The sequence below is a fragment of the Oncorhynchus mykiss genome, chromosome 23, assembly GCF_013265735.2.
Source record: "Oncorhynchus mykiss isolate Arlee chromosome 23, USDA_OmykA_1.1, whole genome shotgun sequence".
Lineage (NCBI taxonomy): Eukaryota > Metazoa > Chordata > Actinopteri > Salmoniformes > Salmonidae > Oncorhynchus > Oncorhynchus mykiss.
The window spans coordinates 60,526,900-60,548,907 of record NC_048587.1 but is presented as its reverse complement, the minus strand read 5'-3'; the positions used below and the strand labels follow the sequence as shown (position 1 = coordinate 60,548,907).

At 45.3% G+C, this 22,008-nt stretch overlaps 1 protein-coding gene across 9 annotated transcripts in view; it reads left to right on the top strand.

The window, feature by feature from the left end:
* The window catches only part of LOC110515674 (collagen alpha-1(XIX) chain), a 261,849-nt gene that overhangs the window by 84,387 nt on the left and 155,454 nt on the right, over positions 1 to 22,008 (top strand). For 7 of the 9 annotated variants that reach the window (XM_036960934.1, XM_036960931.1, XM_036960932.1 and 4 more), the window contains 2 exons: positions 2,781 to 2,807; positions 3,647 to 3,700. In XM_036960934.1, the coding sequence (XP_036816829.1) occupies positions 2,781 to 2,807; positions 3,647 to 3,700 (81 nt within the window). The remainder of the gene's footprint in view (positions 1 to 2,780; positions 2,808 to 3,646; positions 3,701 to 22,008) is intronic. The other 2 variants (XM_036960933.1, XM_036960930.1) reach the window with 1 other exon arrangement.

The following is a 22,008-nucleotide window of genomic DNA, read 5'->3' as shown; positions in this document are numbered from 1 at the left end:
AGTATCTAACAATGCATCTAACAGTGCAGTAGTATCTAACAGTGCAGTAGTGTCTAACGGTGCAGTAGTGTCTAACGGTGCAGTAGTGTCTAACAGTGCAGTAGTGTCTAACAGTGCAGTAGTATCTAACAGTGCAGTAGAATCTAACAGTGCAGTAGAATCTAACAGTGCAGTAGATTCTAAAAGTGCAGTAGTATCTAACAGTGCAGTAGTATCTAACAATGCATCTAACAGTGCAGTAGTATCTAACAGTGCAGTAGTGTCTAACAGTGCAGTAGTATCTAACAGTGCAGTAGTGTCTAACAGTGCAGTAGTGTCTAACAGTGCAGTAGTATCTAACGGTGCAGTAGTATCTAACAGTGCAGTAGTATCTAAAAGTGATTCACAAAATATACACAAATCTAAAAGTAAAAGAATGGAATTAAGAAATATATTAATATTAGATTGAGCAATATTGGAGTGGCATTGACTAAAATACAGTAGAATATAATACAGTATATAGATATGAGATGAGTAAAGCAGTATGAAACCATTATTAAAGTGACTAGTGTTCCAGTATTAATGTGACTAGTGTTCCATTATTAAAGTGACTAGTGTTCCATTATTAAAGTGGCCAGTCATTCCATGTCTATGTATATATGTCAGCAGCCTCTGCAGGGTTGAGGTACCGGGTGGAAGCCGGCTAGTGGTGGCTGTTTAACAGTCTGATGGCCTTGGAATAGAAGCTGTTATTCAGACTCTCGGTCCCAGCTTTGATGCACCTGTACTGACCTGTACTTCTGGATGATAGCGGGGTGAACAGGCCGTTACTCGGGTGGTTGATGTCCTTGATTATCTTTTTGGCCTTCGGGTGCTGTAGGTGTCCTGGAGGGCAGGCAGTATGATCCCAGTGATGTGTTGGGCAGACCGCACCACCCTCTGGAGAGCGCTGCGGTTGCGGGCGGTGCAGTTGCCGTACCAGGCGGTGATACAGCCTGACAGGATGCTCTCAATTGTGTGTCTGTAAAAGTTTGTGAGGGTTTTAGGGGCCAAGACAAGGTTGAAGAGACACTGTTGCACCTTCTTCACCACGCTGTCTGTGTGGGTAGACCATTTCAGTGTCTGTGATGTGTACGCCGAGGAACTTGACGCTTTCCACCTTCTCCACTGCGGTCACATCAATGTGGATAGAGGCTTGCTCCCTTTGCTGTTTCCTGAAGTCCACCATCAGCTCCTTTGTTTTGTTGACGTTGAGGGAGAGGTTAATTTCCTGACACCACACTCCGAGGGCCCTCACCTCCTCCCTGTAGGCTGTCTTGTTATTGTTGGTAATCAGGCCTACTACTGTTGTGTCATCTGCAAACTTGATGATTGAGTTGGAGGTGTGCGTGGCCACGCAGTCATGGGTGAACAGGGAGGATAGGAGGGTACTATGGTGTTGAAGGCTGAGCTGTAGTCAATGAACAGCATTCTTACATAGGTATTCCTCTTGTCCAGATGGGATAGGGCAGTGTGCAGTGTATTGGCAATTTAATTGTCTGTGGATCTATTGGGGCAGTAAGAAAATTGAAGTGGGTCTAGGGTGTAATGTAAGGTAGAGGTGATATGATCCTTAACTAGCCTCTCAAAGCACTTCATGATGATAGAAGTGAGTGATACGGCGCGATAGTAATTTAGTTCAGTTACCTTTGCTTTCTTGGGTACAGGAACAATGGTGGACATCTTGAGCATGTGGGGACAGCAGACTAGGATAGGGATGGATTGAATATGTCCGTAAACACTCCAGCCAGCTTGTCTGCGCATGCTCTGAGGACGCAGCTATGGATGCCATCTGGACCAACAGCCTTGCGAAGGTTAATACGTTTAAATGTCTTACTCCCGTCATCCACAGAGAACAAGAGTCAACAGTCGTTGGGAGCAGGACACGTCGGTGCACTTGTGTTATCCTCAAAGCAGGCGAAGAAGTTATCTAGCTTGTCCGGTAGCAAGACGTCGGTGTCCGCGATGTGTCTGGTGATAATCCGTGATTGTCTGTAGACCCTTTCACATACGTCTCGTGTCTAAGCCGTTGAATCGCACACCTTTGTTACCAGTCTTACACCTATGTTACCAGTCTTACACCTATGTTACCAGTCTTACACCTATATAACCAGTCTTACACCTATGTTACCAGTCTTACACTTATGTTACCAGTCTTACACCTATGTTACCAGTCTTACACCTATGTTACCAGTCTTACACCTATGTTACCAGTCTTACACCTATGTTACCAGTCTTACACCTATGTTACCAGTCTTACACCTATGTTACCAGTCTTACACCTATGTTACCAGTTTTACACCTATGTTACCAGTCTTACACCTATGTTACCAGTCTTACACCTATGTTACCAGTCTTACACCTATGTTACCAGTCTTACACCTATGTAACCAGTCTTACACCTATGTTACCAGTTTTACACCTATGTTACCAGTCTTACACCTATGTTACCAGTCTTACACCTATGTTACCAGTCTTACACCTATGTTACCAGTCTTACACCTATGTAACCAGTCTTACACCTATGTTACCAGTTTTACACCTATGTTACCAGTTTTACACCTATGTTACCAGTCTTACACCTATGTTACCAGTCTTACACCTATGTTACCAGTCTTACACCTATGTTACCAGTTTTACACCTATGTTACCAGTCTTACACCTATGTTACCAGTCTTACACCTATGTTACCAGTCTTACACCTATGTTACCAGTCTTACACCTATATAACCAGTCTTACACCTATGTTTTGCATCTGACAGGGTCCACCTGGCCTAACTGGAGATATGGTACGCCCAGCACCAGCAATTAAACTTGAATGAAATCAAATCTAGGTATTTTCATACAGCAATTAAGCCAACTAGGCAGCCAGTGGTCTTTGTGCTGCACAGGAGGTTGGTGGCATCTTAGTTGGGGAGAACAGGCTAGTGGTAATGACTGGAGCAGAATCAGTGGAATGGTATCAAATGCATCAAACACATGGTTTCCAGGTAATTGATGCCGTTCCATTTGCTCTGTTCCAGCCATTATTATGAACCGTCCTCCTGTCAGCAGCCTCCAATGGTGTGCTGAGAACATGTGGATCTAACATCTGTCTCCATAGCAGCTTTATAAGCAACATGCTGTTAACCCATAGCCTGATCCAGGATCTGTTTGTGCTGCCTTTCTAACTCATATTGTCATTGGCAACAGGTCTGGGATGAGGCCATGAGTTTACATCTGTCTCCACAGAAACAAGCTGGATACACACTCATTCCAACACTGAATGCCATCCAACCGGTCTATCTAGGAATCCATCCAGCATCCAGCTTGCCTGGTCCATTGCTGTCCTTGTCGAGCCAATCTTCCTTTGGCATGGCAATGAGTAGGAAGGCATTGGCATGATAGCACAAACAGATCTGGCACCAGGCTAGCATCCAGCCCCTCTCTCTCTCTCTTATACAGAAGCGACATTTCAACAAATAGCAGATATCAATGGCGTGTCAAACAGGGGAATGCTAGGCTATGTGTCCAGTTTACTGCTGCTATGAGAGGCCTAGACCGTGAAGCTAGGGTAACGCAACACCCATAGCCTGGCCATACACAAATGACAGCCCTGATCTGATACCCTTCTGTCTTCTGTCCCTAGGGATCCCCTGGGTTGCCAGGTCAGACGGGGGCTCTGGGCAAAGAGGGAAAAAGGGTGAGTAAACGCCACACACACAATCACACACAGGCACTGCTACTCTTTGTGTGGCCTGGGCTGGGCCTTTCTCTTGCTTCTGGACCCCTTCCCCTGGGGACTGCCTGACAACAGCTGAGGACAGCGTGTGGAGTAGGGTCCGGAGTTGGCCTGGGTGGGCCTGGGTGGGCCTGGTAGGGTGGAGCCCTGGGGGAATGCTAATAGTTGGACTAGGTTTAATAAATGTCTCTGAGAGGTCAACATGACTGGCAGCACACGTGGCCAGTCCCAGCAGGCAGCTGCCCTAACCAGTGTTATGTTTCCTATAAAGGGCCATACAGGGTTAAAAGAACAATGGCTGTGACTGTACAAACAAGAACATTCCAGTTCTACCCAGTTGGCCCACTTGGATTTCACCTCTTGCTACAGTCGGGCAGTCTTAGAGCTCTCACCAATTCCTGGAGGTACTGCAGTGGTCAATGTCATTTTTACATTGTAGTCATTTAGCAGACGCTCTTATCCAGAGCCACTTACAGTAGTGATTGTATACATCTTTTTACATTCAACTTAGCCTTGATTAAACTACAGCATGATACTGTGATGCTTCAGATGCAGGATCTTAATTTGATTGTTGAGTGTTGAGATTGTCCCGTTATGTTGGTTTTCAAACGTAAGTAGTGTAAGTATAGTGTATTCACTTTAGAAGCCAATCCAAAAGATGACTTGTTAGAGGCCTGATTGGTCTCACACTTTTTCTCCATCCCTAGCAAACACAGCTGATTAATCACCTGGCATTCTAATCTGAAGATCATGATTAGGTGATTTTATTTATTTAATTTATTTCACCTTTATTTAACCAGGTAGGCTAGTTGAGAACAAGTTCTCATTTACAACTGTGACCTGGCCAAGAATAAAGCAAAGCAGTTCGACACATACAACAACACAGTTACACATGGAATCAACAAACATACAGTCAATAATACAGTAGAAAAAAGTATATATACAGTGTGTGCAAATGTGGTAAGATAAGGGAGGTAAGGCAATAAATATGCCATGGTGGCGATGTAATTACAATATACCAATTAAACACTGGAGTGATTGATGTGCAGAAGATGAATGTGCAAGTAGAGATACTGAGATACTGGGGTACAAAGGAGCAAGATAAATAAATACAGTATGGGGATGAGGTAGTTGGATGGGCTATTTACAGATGGGCTATGTACAGATGCAGTGATCTATAAGCTGCTCTGACAGCTGGTGCTTAAAGCTAGTGAGGGAGATAGAAGCCTCCAGTTTCAGTGATTTTTGCAGTTCGTTCCAGTCATTGGCAGCAGACAACTAGAAGGAAAGGCGGCTAAATGAGGAATTGGCTTTGGGGGTGACCAGTGAGATATACCTGCTGGAGCGTGTGCTACGGGTGGGTGCTGCTATGGTGACCAGTGAGCTGAGATAAGGCGGGGCTTTACCTAGCAGAGACTTGTAAATGACCTGAAGCCAGTGTGTCCGGTGACAAGTATGAAGCGAGGGCCAGCCATTGAGAGCATACAGGTCGCAATGGTGGGTAGGATATGGAGCTTTGGTGACAAAACGAATGGCACTGTGATAGACTGCATCCAATTTGTTGAGTAGAGTGTTGGAGGCTATTTTGTAAATGACATCGCCGAAGTCGAGGATCGGTAGGCTGGTCATTTTTACGAGGGTATGTTTGGCAGCATGATTGAAGGATGCTTTGTTGCGACATAGGAAGCCAATTCTAGATTTAATTTTGGATTGGAGATGCTTAATTAATGTGAGTCTGTAGGGAGAGTTTACAGTCTAACCAGACACCTAGGTATTTGTAGGTGTCCACATATTCTAAGTCAGAGCTGTCCAGAGTAGTGATGCTGGACGGGCGGGCAGGTGCGGGCAGCGATCGGCTGAAGAGCATGCATTTAGTTTTACTTGCATTTAAGAGCAGTTGGAGGCCACGGAAGGAGAGTTGTATGGCATTGAAGCTCGTCTGGAGGTTAGTTAACACAGTCCAAAGAAGGGCCAGAAGTATACAGAATGGTGTCGTCTGCGTAGAGGTGGATGAGAGAATCACCAGCAGCAAGAGTGACATCATTGATGTATACAGATAAGAGAGTCTGCCCGAGAATTGAACCCTGTGGCACCCCCATAGAGACTGCCAGAGGTCCAGACATCAGGCCCTCCGATTTGAAACTGAACTCTGTCTGAGAAGTAGCTGGTGAACCAGATAAGAATGTGGTGATTGACAGAGTCGAAAGCCTTGGCCAGGTCGATGAAGATGGCTGCACAGTAATGTCTCTTATTGATGGTGGTTATGATATAATTTAGGACCTTGAGTGTGGCTGAGGTGCACCCATGACCGGCTCTGAAACCAGATTGCATAGCGGAGAAGTTACGGTGGGATTCTAAATGGTTGGTAATCTGTTTGTTAACTTGGCTTTCAAAGACCTTAGAAAGGCAGGGTAGGATAGATATACTGTAGGTCTGTAGCAGTTTGGGTCTAGAGTGTCTCCCCTTTGAAGAGGGGGATGATCGCGGCAGCTTTCCAATCTTTGGGAATCTCAGACGATATGAAAGAGAGGTTGAACAGGCTAGTAATAAGGGTTGCAACAATTTTGACAGATCATTTTAGAAAGAGAGGGTCCAGATTGTCTAGCCCGGCTGATTACTGGAGTCAGGTGTGTTTGCTGGGGCTGGGGCAAAACTGTGACACCAATCAGGCCCTCGAGGACTGGAATTGGCCACCTTGTGTTAGAGGAATGTGATTGTTGTTGCCAACCCCTGACTGAGTCATCAATGACAGATGGAGTAAGTGTGTAATATGGTCATACGAGGCTCCCCCTGCCCTCTGCGAGTCTGGCTCTGACGTCATAACAAACTATTACAAACAAGTACACCGATTATGGCAGTCAATTATTATTTCTTCACAGATGACGATACTGGCTCAGTTATGGACATTGGGCTGTTACAGAAGATTTATTGAGGGCTGAGTGGTGGTTTATGTAGAAGTAGTGATTTATTCAGAAGTGGGCCATGTAAGTCTGCCTTCCGGATTAGTCGATGCTGCAAAACGATACTCTTCGAGACATCTGGGCCCGTATTCACAAAGAGGCTCAGAGTCAGAGTACAGATCTAGGATCAGGTCTCCTCTGTCAATATAATCTTGTTCATTATGATCTGAAAGGGAAACTGATCCTATATCAGCACTTCTACACTAAGGGGCTTTGCGAATTTGGGCCATGGGCAACAATAGCATTTCCCTAGTAGGCTAGTTACAATACTATAAACAGTTCATATCTATACATTGAGTGTACAAAACATTAAGAACACCTGCTCTTTCCATGACATAGACTGACCAGGTGAATCCAGGTGACAGCTATGATCCCTTATTGTGATGTAATTTGTTAAATCCACTTCATTCGGTGTAGATGAAGGGGAGGAGACAGGTTAAATAATGCTTATTAAGCCATGAGACAGTTGAGACATGGATTGTAGGTTGAATGGGCAAGACAAAATATTTAAGTTCTTTTGAACGGGGTATGGTAGTAGGTGCCAGGCACACCAGTTTGGGTCAAGAACTGCAACGCTGCTGGGTTATTTACGCTCAACAGTTACCCGTGTCTTTCAAGAATGGTCCACTACCCTAAGGACATCCAGCTAACTTTACACAACTTTGGGAAGCATTGGAGTCAACATGAGCAGCATCCCTGTGGAACGCTTTGGAGTCAACATGAGCAGCATCCCTGTGGAACGCTTTGGAGTCAACGTGAGCAGCATCCCTGTGGAAGCATTGGAGTCAACATGAGCAGCATCCCTGTGGAACGCTTTGGAGTCAACATGAGCAGCATCCCTGTGGAACGCTTTGGAGTCAACATGAGCAGCATCCTTGTGGAACGCTTTGGAGTCAACATGAGCAGCATCCCTGTGGAACGCTTTGGAGTCAACATGAGCAGCATCCCTGTGGAACGCTTTGGAGTCAACATGAGCAGCATCCCTGTGGAACGCTTTGGAGTCAACATGAGCAGCATCCCTGTGGAACGCTTTGGAGTCAACATGAGCAGCATCCCTGTGGAACGCTTTGGACACCTTTCCATGACCCGAGTCCATGACCCGACGAATTGAGGCTGTTCTGAGAGCAAAAGGGGAGAGTGGGGGGGCCTTAATAAGAAATATATTCTTAAAGTTTGGTACACTCAGTGTATATCAACAGTTTAGTGCTATTCCTGAACTTTTCCGTAGCTCTCACTGACACTGCATGAGCTAACAGTGAATCACATTCTCAATGCAATAATTCCTGGACAGAAAAAGAGAATTGAAATCGGAAGTTAGTTAGAGCTGATGGCTGGTGCTACTGTTTATATCCTCACACCATAAGTTAGTTAGAGCAGATGGCTGGTGCTACTGTTTATATCCTCACACCAGAAGTGGAACGTTGCAACATAGCGTATCTGACCTTGGAGGCAACTGAATCGTTCGGTGTCAAAGGTCACAAATTATAGCGTGACCTCTATGAGAACTTGAACATAATGTCCAATTTCTACCCAATCATAACCCTTTTAATTGGTTTCAGTCTGTGTTTGGAGTCCAATTGGAGTCCAATCAGCATGTTGTAATGTTTCCTCGCTGGGTTTGGACCACTGTTCATTAAAAGCAGTGAGCCCCATAAGGGAATAAAGTAGCATTTAAACTAATGTCTTCTTGAGTGTGGAACATGCCTGGGTTCAAACATGATTTGTTTTCTTTCTTTTTAACTACACTTCATTTGAGCTCCCCTGGCGTGATGGGTCTAGTGGAATAGGCAAAAACCCTGTCAACTGGCACTCCAGTCAGGCTCATTCAAATGCTTATTTTTGTTGTTGTTGAAAGAAGTCCAATACTAATTGAACCCAGGTCAGGTGTGGAAGGGTATCTCCTTCAGTAATAATGTGTTAGTGGAGTAGAGTCGTTACACTAAGCCAGTCGGCCATTTGAATCCGTGTCAAAAAAATGTGTTCTGTTGTAGACACACACAACCTCTCTATTAATACCCAGGATGGGTCCTCGAATGGAGACCTGTTCCCTGCTGTATGTAGGACACTACTTCTGACCAGAGCCCTATGAGGTAGTGCACTACTTCTGAACAGGGCTCTATGAGGTAGTGCACTACTTCTGACCAGAGTCCTATGAGGTAGTGCACTACTTCTGACCAGAGTCCTATGAGGTAGTACACTACTTCTGACCAGAGCCCTATGAGGTAGTACACTACTTCTGACCAGAGCCCTATGAGGTAGTACACTACTTCTGACCAGAGCCCTATGAGGTAGTACACTACTTCTGACCAGAGCCCTATGAGCTAGTGCACTACTTCTGACCAGAGCCCTATGAGGTAGTGCACTACTTCTGACCAGAGCCCTATGAGGTAGTACACTACTTCTGACCAAAGCCCTATGAGGTAGTGCACTACTTCTGACCAGAGCCCTATGAGGTAGTACACTACTTCTGACCAGAGCCCTATGAGGTAGTGCACTACTTCTGACCAGAGCCCTATGAGGTAGTACACTACTTCTGACCAAAGCCCTATGAGGTAGTGCACTACTTCTGACCAGAGCCCTATGAGGTAGTACACTACTTCTGACCAGAGCCCTATGAGGTAGTGCACTACTTCTGACCAGAGCCCTATGAGCTAGTGCACTACTTCTGACCAGAGCCCTATGAGGTAGTGCACTACTTCTGAATAGTACAAAGAGTTCCATTTGGGCCGCAGGCTCTGTCTTTGATGGCTGCTGGCCTGCATGGCTTCCTGGTTACTATGAATGTGCTAAGGTTAAATTTCAACTCAAGGGTGCACCAATCAGCTTTAGGGGGGTTAAAGCTCTGAGCCTGTCACAGGTAGCCCAGGGAAGTTGTTGATCAACCTTGGAAGCTTGTGGTTTAAGGAAGGGAAAGAAGACTTATTATTGGGGTTGGGTCTCTCTCTCTCTCTCTCTCTCTCTCTCTCTCTCTCTCACTCTCACTCTCACTCTCACTCTCACTCTCTCGCCAGAAGGCCAGTTGATATCTCTCACCCAATTAACAACCCTCGCCCAACATTACACATTAGTTTTACGCCTTGTGAGTTTCCAGACCTGGGTTCAAATAGTACTGAAAATCATTTAAAATACTTTCACTGTGCTTGATTGAGTTAGCCAATGCGCAATGCAACCAGTAGAATAGTCAAAAAATGTAGTCCCAAACACGTCTGGCACTTCAGGGAGGGTAACGCTCGACAGTATTTGAACGATTTCAAATAGTATTTGAACCCAGGTCTGCCTTTCACACCTTCTGGGTTTCAACTTGGTAAGGTGGCCTCAGCTGCCAAGGTATCTCCTGACTTCACTGTCTCTGAGCACTCAGGACCTTTACGGAGTAGACGGAAGTATCAAGCTTCCTATCAAGGTATTGGATAAGACATTTGATTTGGGGTATAAGCTGTCGTCCAACCCAGCCCCTCTCACACTGTCTGCTTCTGTTCAGTTGAAGAAAAACAACCGATCAGGCCCCTACCGTACGTCTCCCTTTAAAGAGACGTAGAGGGCTTTGGAACAGGTGGGAACAGGGGAACAGGAGCAGAGAAGGAAAGGGTGTATTTGAATCATTTCTGGTCAATGACGTATTCATGTCCCTTTATTTATACAGGCTACTCTCATTGAGACACATCTCTTTTACAAGGGAGACCTGTTCATATATATATATTAACTGGGTGGTTCGAGCCCTGAATGCTGATTGGCTGACAGCCGTGGTATATCAATCAGACCATATAGCGCGGATATGACAAAACATTTGTTTTTACTGCTCTAATAACGTTGGTAACCAGTTTATAATAGCAATAAGGCATGAGGGGGTGTGGTATATGGCCAATATACCACTGCTAGTGGTTGACCTTAACAACATGTCAGGATGGCATGTCGTACAGTATGCAGGAAAAATGACAAATGCTTTGGAGTTGGACTTTGTAGTCATTAAGGTGGTGTGTGTGTGTGTGTGTGTGTGTGTGTGTGTGTGTGTGTGTGTTGTTTTCAATATTAAAGCCTTGCGTCTGCATCACACCATGGTGGAGGGTAGCACCATTAGTAGTCATGTGACTTGCTTGCCATCCATTATGCATACAGTAGCACTGACAGAATGGCAGTCTAGGGCTGTGTCACAAATGATACTCTATTACCTATATAGTGCACTACTTTTAACTAGAGGCCTATGCGCACCCTGTGGGCTTTGGTTTAAAGAAGTGTTGCGAATAGGGGTGCCATTTGGGACGCAGCTTCTGACACTCAGCAGGAGATCAAAAGGGAAGAGGAAGGGTACCTGTTAAAAAGGATTTCTCTCCTTGCCGCTGGCGACACAGTCAAACATGAATCAGAAGCTCCTGTGATGATGTGCTAAGCTTCATGTGGTCATTGTAGGTTGGCTGTGTCCCACACTGGACCAGAGAGGAACAGGGACTAGGGGAGTGGTGGTGTAGGGATTTGGGGGTTTTACACTGTAAAGCTGCTCGGCATTGGCAGCATATGGACATCAGGCTTTGTCCCAAATGGCAATTCCCTAAATAGTGCACTATTTTTCTGTATAGCCCTATGCACCCTTGTAATAAATAGTGCGCTACAAATGGAATAGTGTGACATTTGGGTTTGTTATAAGACAGAGAGAAGTCTGGACTGAGCACTTTGAAAGGAGCATGTTGTTTCGTGCATGTTGAAGGGAATGAGACGTGAGGATTTGGGATTTGACCGTGTGAATCTTGTTGGCGTTCGCAGCCTCTGGGCATTAGTGTCTGGGATAAGACTGAACCGATGACTGAGTAACTGAATAACTTCCCTGTTAGGGCAATACATCTGGACTCATCTTCTGAGCTATCAACAGAATCACAGTGTTGCTCTCCTTCCTCCTTTCACTACTAACTAGCTCAACTACAACGCTGGTACAATGGGCTCCTGAGTGGCACAGCGGTCTGAGGAATCTCAGTGCTAGAGGCATCACTACAGACACCCTGGTTCAGCGTTCTGAGGCACTGAATCTCAGTGCTAGAGGTATCACTACAGACACCCTGGTTCAGTGGTCTGAGGCACTGCATCTCAGTGCTAGAGGCATCTCTACAGACTCCCTGGTTCAGAGGTCTGAGGCACTGCATCTCAGTGCTAGAGGCATCTCTACAGACACCCTGGTTCAGCGGTCTGAGGCACTGCATCTCAGTGCTAGAGGCATCGCTACAGACTCCCTGGTTCAGCGGTCTGAGACACTGCATCTCAGTGCTAGAGGCATCACTACAGACACCCTGGTTCAGCGTTCTGAGGCACTGAATCTCAGTGCTAGAGGTATCACTACAGACACCCTGGTTCAGCGTTCTGAGGCACTGAATCTCAGTGCTAGAGGTATCACTACAGACACCCTGGTTCAGCGTTCTGAGGCACTGAATCTCAGTGCTAGAGGTATCACTACAGACACCCTGGTTCAGTGGTCTGAGGCACTGCATCTCAGTGCTAGAGGCATCTCTACAGACTCCCTGGTTCAGAGGTCTGAGGCACTGCATCTCAGTGCTAGAGGCATCTCTACAGACACCCTGGTTCAGCGGTCTGAGGCACTGCATCTCAGTGCTAGAGGCATCGCTACAGACTCCCTGGTTCAGCGGTCTGAGACACTGCATCTCAGTGCTAGAGGCATCTCTACAGACACCCTGGTTCAGCGGTCTGAGGCACTGCATCTCAGTGCTAGAGGTATCACTACAGACTCCCTGGTTCAGCGGTCTGAGACACTGCATCTCAGTGCTAGAGGTATCACTACAGACACCCTGGTTCAGCGGTCTGAGGCACTGAATCTCAGTGCTATAGGCATCACTACAGACACCCTGGTTCGAATCCAGGCTGTGTCACAACCGGCTGTGATTGGGAGTCCAATAGAGCGGCGACACAATTGGCCCAGCTCACATCACACAGGAGCACACCTCTCACATCACACAGGAGCACACCTCTCACATCACACAGGAGCACACCTCTCACATCACACAGGAACACACCTCTCACATCACACAGGAAGGAGCACACCTCTCACATCACACAGGAGCACACTGCTCACATCACACAGGAGCACGCTGCTCACATCACACAGGAGCACACAGGAACACACCTCTCACATCACACAGGAGCACACATCACACAGGAGCACACTGCTCACATCACACAGGAGCACACAGGAACACACCTCTCACATCACACAGGAGCACACCTCTCACATCACACAGGAGCACACTGCTCACATCACACAGGAGCACACAGGAACACACCTCTCACATCACACAGGAACACACCTCTCACATCACACAGGAACACACCTCTCACATCACACAGGAACACACCTCTCACATCACACAGGAGCACACCTCTCACATCACACAGGAGCACACTGCTCACATCACACAGGAGCACACCTCTCACATCACACAGGAGCACACATCACACAGGAACACACCTCTCACATCACACAGGAGCCCACCTCTCACATCACACAGGAGCACACTGCTCACATCACACAGGAGCACACCGCTCACATCACACAGGAGCACACTGCTCACATCACACAGGAACACACCTCTCACATCACACAGGAACACACCTCTCACATCACACAGGAGCACACCTCTCACATCACACAGGAGCACACTGCTCACATCACACAGGAGCACACCTCTCACATCACACAGGAGCACACATCACACAGGAACACACCTCTCACATCACACAGGAGCCCACCTCTCACATCACACAGGAGCACACTGCTCACATCACACAGGAGCACACCGCTCACATCACACAGGAGCACACTGCTCACATCACACAGGAGCACACTGCTCACATCACACAGGAGCACACCTCTCACATCACACAGGAACACACCTCTCACATCACACAGGAGCACACCTCTCACATCACACAGGAGCACACCTCTCACATCACACAGGAGCACACCTCTCACATCACACAGGAACACACCTCTCACATCACACAGGAGCACACCTCTCACATCACACAGGAACACACCTCTCCAAGCTGGTTTATCACAACATACACTGCTTTGGGAAGCTGCTAGCTGCAGAGTAGTGTGTGGATTCAGTACAAACATGTGTTTACTGCTGGGCAAGGCAGTGGGTAGCTGTGGATGAATAGGTGTGTGTGTATCACACAAAGCAGGCTAGGTGTTGGAGCTCTGAGCCATGCCCTGTGGGAGACATCAGCCGTATTAGATGCATGACTGTACCAGTTAAATGTATTTCAAGCCCTCTGATAAAATGAACCAGAAGTCTACGGTATAGTGATTCCCTTGTTTTGGTTGGTATATTATATCTGATGACCTTTTTCAATGTTGAGCAGCAGTGTAGAGATTAGCACAATCAAATAAATGATTTCTTACGTGTTATTACAATAATTGTCTATTGCTAATAATTCACTTTAGTCTTTGATGTATTGTGCATCAGGAAGAGGAACCGACTTGGGGCATACACACTGTACTGTAGGGGCAGGAAGGAGAGGCCTCTCCCCTTAGTCTTGCATGGTTTTGGGTAACGCATGGCTCGGAGAGACACACGTATTGTGCATCAGGAAGAGGAACCGACTTGGGGCATACACACTGTACTGTAGGGGCAGGAAGGAGAGGCCTCTCCCCTTAGTCTTGCATGGTTTTGGGAAACGCATGGCTCGGAGAGACACACGTATTGTGCATCAGGAAGAGGAACCGACTTGGGGCATACACACTGTACTGTAGGGGCAGGAAGGAGAGGCCTCTCCCCTTAGTCTTGCATGGTTTTGGGAAACGCATGGCTCGGAGAGACACACGTATTGTGCATCAGGAAGAGGAACCGACTTGGGGCATACACACTGTACTGTAGGGGCAGGAAGGAGAGGCCTCTCCCCTTAGTCTTGCATGGTTTTGGGAAACGCATGGCTCGGAGAGACACACGTATTGTGCAGCATTTGTTTTTATGAGACACAGTCTGATACTAGGACTGGATAACGGATGAAACTCCAGCAAGCCTTGAGGACCCTCCACAGAACAACTCATCTGGCTACGGATGTCGGATGTGTACTGAGGAGATGAATTCTGAGTGATCATCCCTAGTGCAGATGTTTTATTTTGGTCAAGAGATTCAACAACTTTCCTTCCTCGTTGTGAGTTACTGAACACAATAAAGTGTTGAGTAGAAGTTGCGACACACAATGCATGGACAGCATACAGAACCTGGGTGACTTCACCACTCGGGTAGAGTAGAGTTTAGCAGACAGGCAACACGTGGGAAACACACGTGACTAAACGTGGAGAGGTTATACGTGACTATACCATGGAGACAGGAAGAGTAAACTTATACTAGCCTATGTGCCATAACAGACATGTGTCACACTCTGACCTCTTCTTTCATCTGAACTCTTTAACCCCCACCACCATCATCTTCCAAAATGGCAGCATCTTTATTGAGAGGAGCTATCTGTCCTTGTACCTTAGCTGTAAAATGCCATTGCGTGGGAGCCACAACAACACATGAGCAGCATGCCAGTCCGGTCAAATAGCAGAGGACAAAACAGAGTGATGAAAGGATAGAAAGCAATAGATGACCTAGTCAGTCAGTCAGTCAGCAGAAACAGTCAGTCAGTCGGCAGAGACAGTCAGTCAGTCAGTCAGCAGAGTCAGTCAGTCGGCAGAGTCAGCCAGTCAGTCATCAGAGTCAGTCAGTCAGCAGAGTCAGTCAGTCATCAGAGTCAGTCAGTCATCAGAGTCAGTCAGTCAGCAAAGTCAGTCAGTCACTATAGTCAGTCAGTCAGCAGAAACAGTCAGTCAGTCATCAGAGTCAGTCAGTCAGCAAAGTCAGTCAGTCATCAGAGTCAGTCAGTCAGCAGAGTCAGTCAGTCAGCAGAATCAGTCAGCAGAGTCAGTCAGTCAGCAGAAACAGTCAGTCAGTCATCAGAGTCAGTCAGTCATCAGAGTCAGTCAGTCAGCAAAGTCAGTCAGTCACTATAGTCAGTCAGTCAGCAGAAACAGTCAGTCAGTCATCAGAGTCAGTCAGTCAGCAAAGTCAGTCAGTCAGCAAAGTCAGTCAGTCACTATAGTCAGTCAGTCAGCAGAGTCAGTCAGCCAGTCATCAGATACAGTCAGTCAGTCAGTCATCAGAGTCAGTCAGTCAGCAGAGTCAGTCAGTCAGTCATCAGAGACAGTCAGTCAGTCAGTCAGTCATCAGAGTCAGTCAGTCAGCAGAGACAAACAGTCGGTCATCAGAGACAGTCAGTCGGTCATCAGAGAAAGTCAGTCAGTCAGCAGAGACAAACAGTCGGTCATCAGAGACAGTCAGTCGGTCATCAGAGATAGTCAGTCAGTCATCAGAGACAGTCAACAGAGACAGTCAACAGAGACAGTCAGTCTGTCAGTCAGCAGAGACAGTCAGTCAGTCAACAGAGACAGTCATTCAGCAGAGAGAGTCAGTCAGTCAGTCAGCAGAGACAGTCAGTCAGCAGAGAGAGTCAGTCAGTCAGTCAGAAGTCAGTCAGTCAGTCAGAAGTCAGTCAGCAGAGACAGTCAGTACAGACAGTCAGTCAGTCAGAAGTCAGTCAGCAGAGAGACTCAGTCAGTCAGTCAGTCAGAAGTCAGTCCGTACAGACAGTCAGTCAACAGAGAGAGTCAGTCAGTCAGTCAGAAGTCAGTCAGCAGAGTCAGTCAGTCAGTCAGAAGTCAGTCAGTACAGACAGTCAGTCAGTCAGTCAGCAGAGAGAGTTAGTCAGTCAGTCAGAAGTCAGTCAGTACAGACAGTCAGTCAGTCAGTCAGCAGAGAGAGCGGGTGTGTGATTGGCAGGGACACAGTCAGTCAGCAGAGAGAGCGGGTGTGTGATTGGCAGGGACACAGTCAGTCAGCAGAGAGAGCAGGTGTGTGATTGGCAGGGACACAGTCAGTCAGCAGAGAGAGCGGGTGTGTGATTGGCAGGGACACAGTCAGTCAGCAGAGAGAGCGGGTGTGTGATTGACAGGGACACAGAACCAAGGAAGATGTTACATAATTACATGTTTTTCAGTTTGAGAGTTTTTATTTATTTTTTACTATTTTCTACATTGTAGAATAATAGTGAGGACATCAAAACTATGAAATTACACATATGGAAAAATGTAGTACTGAAAAAAAGTGTTAAAAATATATATTTCGTATTTTAGATTATTCAAAGTAGTCACCTTTTGCCTTGTTGACAGCTATGCACACTCTTGGCATTCATTCAACCAGCTTCATGAGGTAGTAACCTAGAATGCATTTCAATTAACAGCCGTGCCTTGTTAAAAGTTATTTTGTGGAATTCCTTTCTTTCTTAATGCATTTGAGCCAATCAGTTGTGTTGCGATAAGGTAAGGGTGGTAATACAGAAGATAGCCCAAGCGCTATGATGAAACTGGCTCTCATGAGGACCACCACAGGAAAGGAAGACCCAGAGTTACTTCTGCTGCAGAGGTTCATTAGAGTTACCAGCCTCAGAAATTGCATCCCAAATAAATGCTTCACAGAGTTCAAGTAACAGACACATCACAACATCAACTGTTCAGAGGAGACTTGGTGAATCAGGCCTTCATGGTCGAATTGCAGCAAAGAAACCACTACTAAAGGACACCATTAAGAAGAAGAGACTTGCTTGGGCCAAGAAACACGAGCAATGGACATTAGACCGGTGGAAATGTGTCCTTTGGTCTGGAGTCCAAATGGAATATTTTTGGTTCCAACCGCCATGTCTTTGTGAGACGCGGTGTGGGTGAAAAAATGATCTCTGGATGTGTATTTCCCACCGTGAAGCATGGAGGAGGAGGTGTTATGGTGTGGGGGTGTTTTGCTGGTGTCACTGTCTGTAATTTATTTAGAATTCAAGGCACATTTAACCAGCATGGCTACCACAGCATTCTGCAGCGATACACCATCCCATCTTATTTGGGCTTAGTGGGACTATCATTTGTTTTTTAACAGGACAATGACCCAAAACCCACCTCCAGGCTGTGTAAAGGCTATTTGACCAAGAAGGAGAGTGATGGAGTGCTGCATCAGATGACCTGGCCTCCACAATCACCCAACCTCAACCAAAATGAGATGGTTTGGGATGAGTCAGACCACATATTGTAACATGACATAAGATAACATGACATATTGTAACATGACATAAGATAACATGACATATTGTAACATGACATAAGACAACATGACATATTGTAACATAACATGAAGTATTGAACATGACATAAGATAACATGACATATTGTAACATAAGATAAGATAACATCACATATAAGAAAACATTACATATTGTACCATAACATAAGATAACATCACATATAAGATAACATGACATATTGTAACATAACAGTACATTTTGTAACATAAGATAACAGAACATATTGTAACATAACATGAAATATTGTAACATGACACAGCATGGCGTGGCGTAGCATAGGGTCACAAGCCAAAACACCATCCTCTACTGAAATAATCACTTCCTGTTCAGCTCTGAAACAGGATACAGAAATACTATCCACAGTGCATTTGGAAAGGATTCAGAACCATTCACTTTTTCAAATCAAATCCAAATCAAATCAAAGACACATTTTGTTACCTTGCGTTCTAAAATAGATTTTTTTTTTATCCTCGACAATCTACACACAATACCCCATCATGACAAAGCGAAAAGAGGTTTTAAGAAATGTTTGCAAATGTATTTTTAAAAAAGATACCTTATTTACATACCTATTCAGACCATTTGCTATGAGACTTGAATTTATACTCAGGTGCATCCTGTTTTCATTGATCATCCTCGAGATGTTTCTCCAACTTGATTGGAGTCCACTTGTGGTAAAGTCAATTGATTTGACATGATTTGGAAGGTCACACACCTGTCTATAGAAGGTCCCACAGTTGACAGTGTATGTCAGAGCAAAAACCAAGCCATGAGGTTGAAGGAATTGTTCTCAGAGCTCCAAGACAGTATTGTGTCGAGGTACAGATCTGGGGAAGGGTACCAAGAACACAGTGGCCATTTTTAAATGGAAGAAGTTTGGAACCACCAAGACTCTTCCTAGAGCTTGCCAAACTGAGCAATCGGGGGAGAAGGCCCTTGGTCAGGGAGGTGACCAAGAACCCAATGGTCACTCTGACAGAGCTCCAGAGATGGGAGAACCTTCCAGAAGGACAACCATCTCTGCATCACTCCACCAATCAGGCCTTTAGGGTAGAGTGGCCAGGCGGAAGCTACTCCTCAGTAAAATGCACGTCAGCCCGCTTGGAGTTTGCCAAAAGGCACCTGAAGGACTCTCAGACCATGAGAAACAAGATTCTCTGGTCTGATAAAACCAAGATTGAACTCTTTGGCCTGAATGCCAATCGTCACGTCTGGAGGAAACCAGGCATCGCTCATCACCTGTCCAATACCATCCCTATGGTGACGCATGGTGTGGGATGTTTTTCAGCGGCAGGGACTGGGAGACTAGTCAGAATCGAGGAAAAGATGAACGCAGCAAAGTACAGAGAGATCCTTGATGAAAACTTGATACAGAACACTCAAGACCTCAGACTGGGGTGAAAGTTGACCTTTCAGCAGGACAACAACCCTAAGCACACAGCCAAGACAGCGCCGGAGTGGCTTTGGGACAAGTCTCTGAATGTCATTGAGTGAATCAGCCAGAGCCCGAACTTGAACCCAATCGAACATCTCTGGAGAGATCTGAAAATAGCTGTGCAGCGAAGCTCCCCATCCAACCTAACAGAACTTGAAAGGATCTTCAAGCTTGTAGAGTCATACCCCAAGAAGACTCGAGGCTGCAATCACTGCCAAAGGAGCTTCAACAAAGTCCTGAGTAAAGGGTCTGAATACATATGTAAATGTGATATTTTATTATTATATCTTTTTTAATACATTTGCAAAAATGTCTGAAAACCTGACTTTGCTTTGTCATTATGGGTTATTGTGTGAAGATTGATGAGAGGAAAAAACTATTTAATCAATTTTAGAAGAAGGCTGCGTAACAAAATGTGGAGAAATTGAAGGCGTCTGAATACATTCTGAATGCACTGTAAATGTCATTGCCTGTGCTTGATGATGTGATGTTTGGTATGCACGGAGCAGCAGTCCAGATCTTCCCCAGGGGTCATAAAGTCATTATCGTAGAGGATGAGTGTATTCACGTTTCTGATGCTTATTGATCTAACAGAGATGATTATAGAGAGATGTCTCTGGGCTGTGGGAAGTCTTACATTTCACAGACCATTCCTTTTCCTGTATTGACTCTGGCTGTGTCCCATATGGCATCATATGCCCTATATAGTGCACTACTTTTGACTAGAGACGTATTTTCACTGGTCAAAATTAGTGCGCTACGTAGGGAATAGAGTGCCATTTAGAACACAACCCTCTTGTTCTATTTTCTCTGTGATCATTAGCCAGACCCTGACACTGGGTGATTATAGATGTACAGTCAATCTAATTATATACTAATTACCCTCAGTCTGTTGGGTGAAGTACCCCTTTAATACAAGACCTTGTTAGATATCTGGATTATATAAATCACAGTCATTATAAATTATTGAAAATTGTTTCAGCTAATTCATCAAAAGGATTTTTTTGGGTGTTTATGTAAAGGACAAATGATCAATCTTGTGGTCTTTGTTAGTGTGATAATGACGATGATGATGATAATGACGATGATGATGTCACAAGGCCATCTGCCATATACAGTATGTGTGTTGCTGTGATTGTCAATGGCTGATATATACCAGGATACTAGCCATGAACGTTAAGCTATTCCATGTAAGAGACTGAGTAAGCAGAGACAGTATAACTATTCACAACACACAAATATCAAAACGGCTGGGATTATGTTGGAAATAAGTTTGCCTCCAACTGATCCCCCGACGTAAAAAAAACCAAGTAATAACCCAGCAAGTGGGATGATCCACACGCTGGCTGGCTGGTCCACACTTCATTTCACAACAATGAGATAGGAATGGGAGCTCACCAAACCATTAGATACGTGATACATGTCTGGAAGTAAGTCAATAAATCACTGTATGTACAGTTGTTGGGTCAGAAGTGATTTTCTCAGGATAGTGAATGTCCCCCAGATGTTATGAGAAGAGTTGATGGTCAGTAATTCAAGACATGGTGTTCCTTCCAAAATGGCACCCTAATACCTAGATAGTGCTCTCCTTTTACCCAGGGCCCATAGGTCTCTGGTCAAAATAAGTGCATTATATAGGGAATAGGATGCCATTTTAGACACAAACGTTTTCTCCCTTTATATCCCCCCGTTATTTCCAGCATTAACCATTGTGATACAACGGTGCACAATGCCAGATCACGTACACTCTGTGCAAGCCCGATGTCTAATGTTTCGGGGCTTTGGTGTTCAGCTCTCTGATAGGTTACACACTTTCTTCTTAGTGCGCCTTCCAGTTTTTCACTTTTATGTGAATGTCACACGGTGCGAGGATTACTAGAGCCGAGCCCTGTGGCCTTGCTGGGTGACATGGCTATAAAATGTAAAACAGTACAAGTGGACGGGCTATCGCCAATGACTCTATGATATAGTTGTAGAGTGAGAGTAACTGTATGTTAGGGAAGTGAACTGACTGTATGTTAGGCAAGTGACTGTGAACTGACCAATGGCTGGATACTACACTGATCCACACATAGGGATATGAAGGACAGTAATAGTATCTCAGGAAAGTGGTAGTGGTGTTTACGGTTTTCCAATGGCAGCCCTGGTCCACAGTGATGTAGAGGAGAATGGTAACATATAGAGATAGTGATGTAGAGGAGAGTGGTAACATATAGAGATGTAGAGGAGAGTGACAACATATAGAGATAGTGATGTAGAGGAGAGTGGTAACATATAGTGATGTAGTGGAGAGTGACAACATATAGAGATGTAGAGGAGAGTGGTAACATATAGAGATAGTGATGTAGAGGAGAGTGGTGACATATAAAGATAGTGATATAGAGGAGAGTGGTAACATATAGAGATGTAGAGGAGAGTGGTAACATATAGAGATAGTGATGTAGAGGAGAGTGGTAACATATAAAGATAGTGATATAGAGGAGAGTGGTAACATGTAGAGGAGAGTGGTAACATATAGAGATGTAGAGGAGAGTGGTAACATATAGAGATAGTGATGTAGAGGAGAGTGGTGACATATAAAGATAGTGATATAGAGGAGAGTGGTAACATGTAGAGGAGAGTGGTAACATATAGAGATGTAGAGGAGAGTGGTAACATATGGAGATGTAGAGGAGAGTGGTAACATATAGAGATAG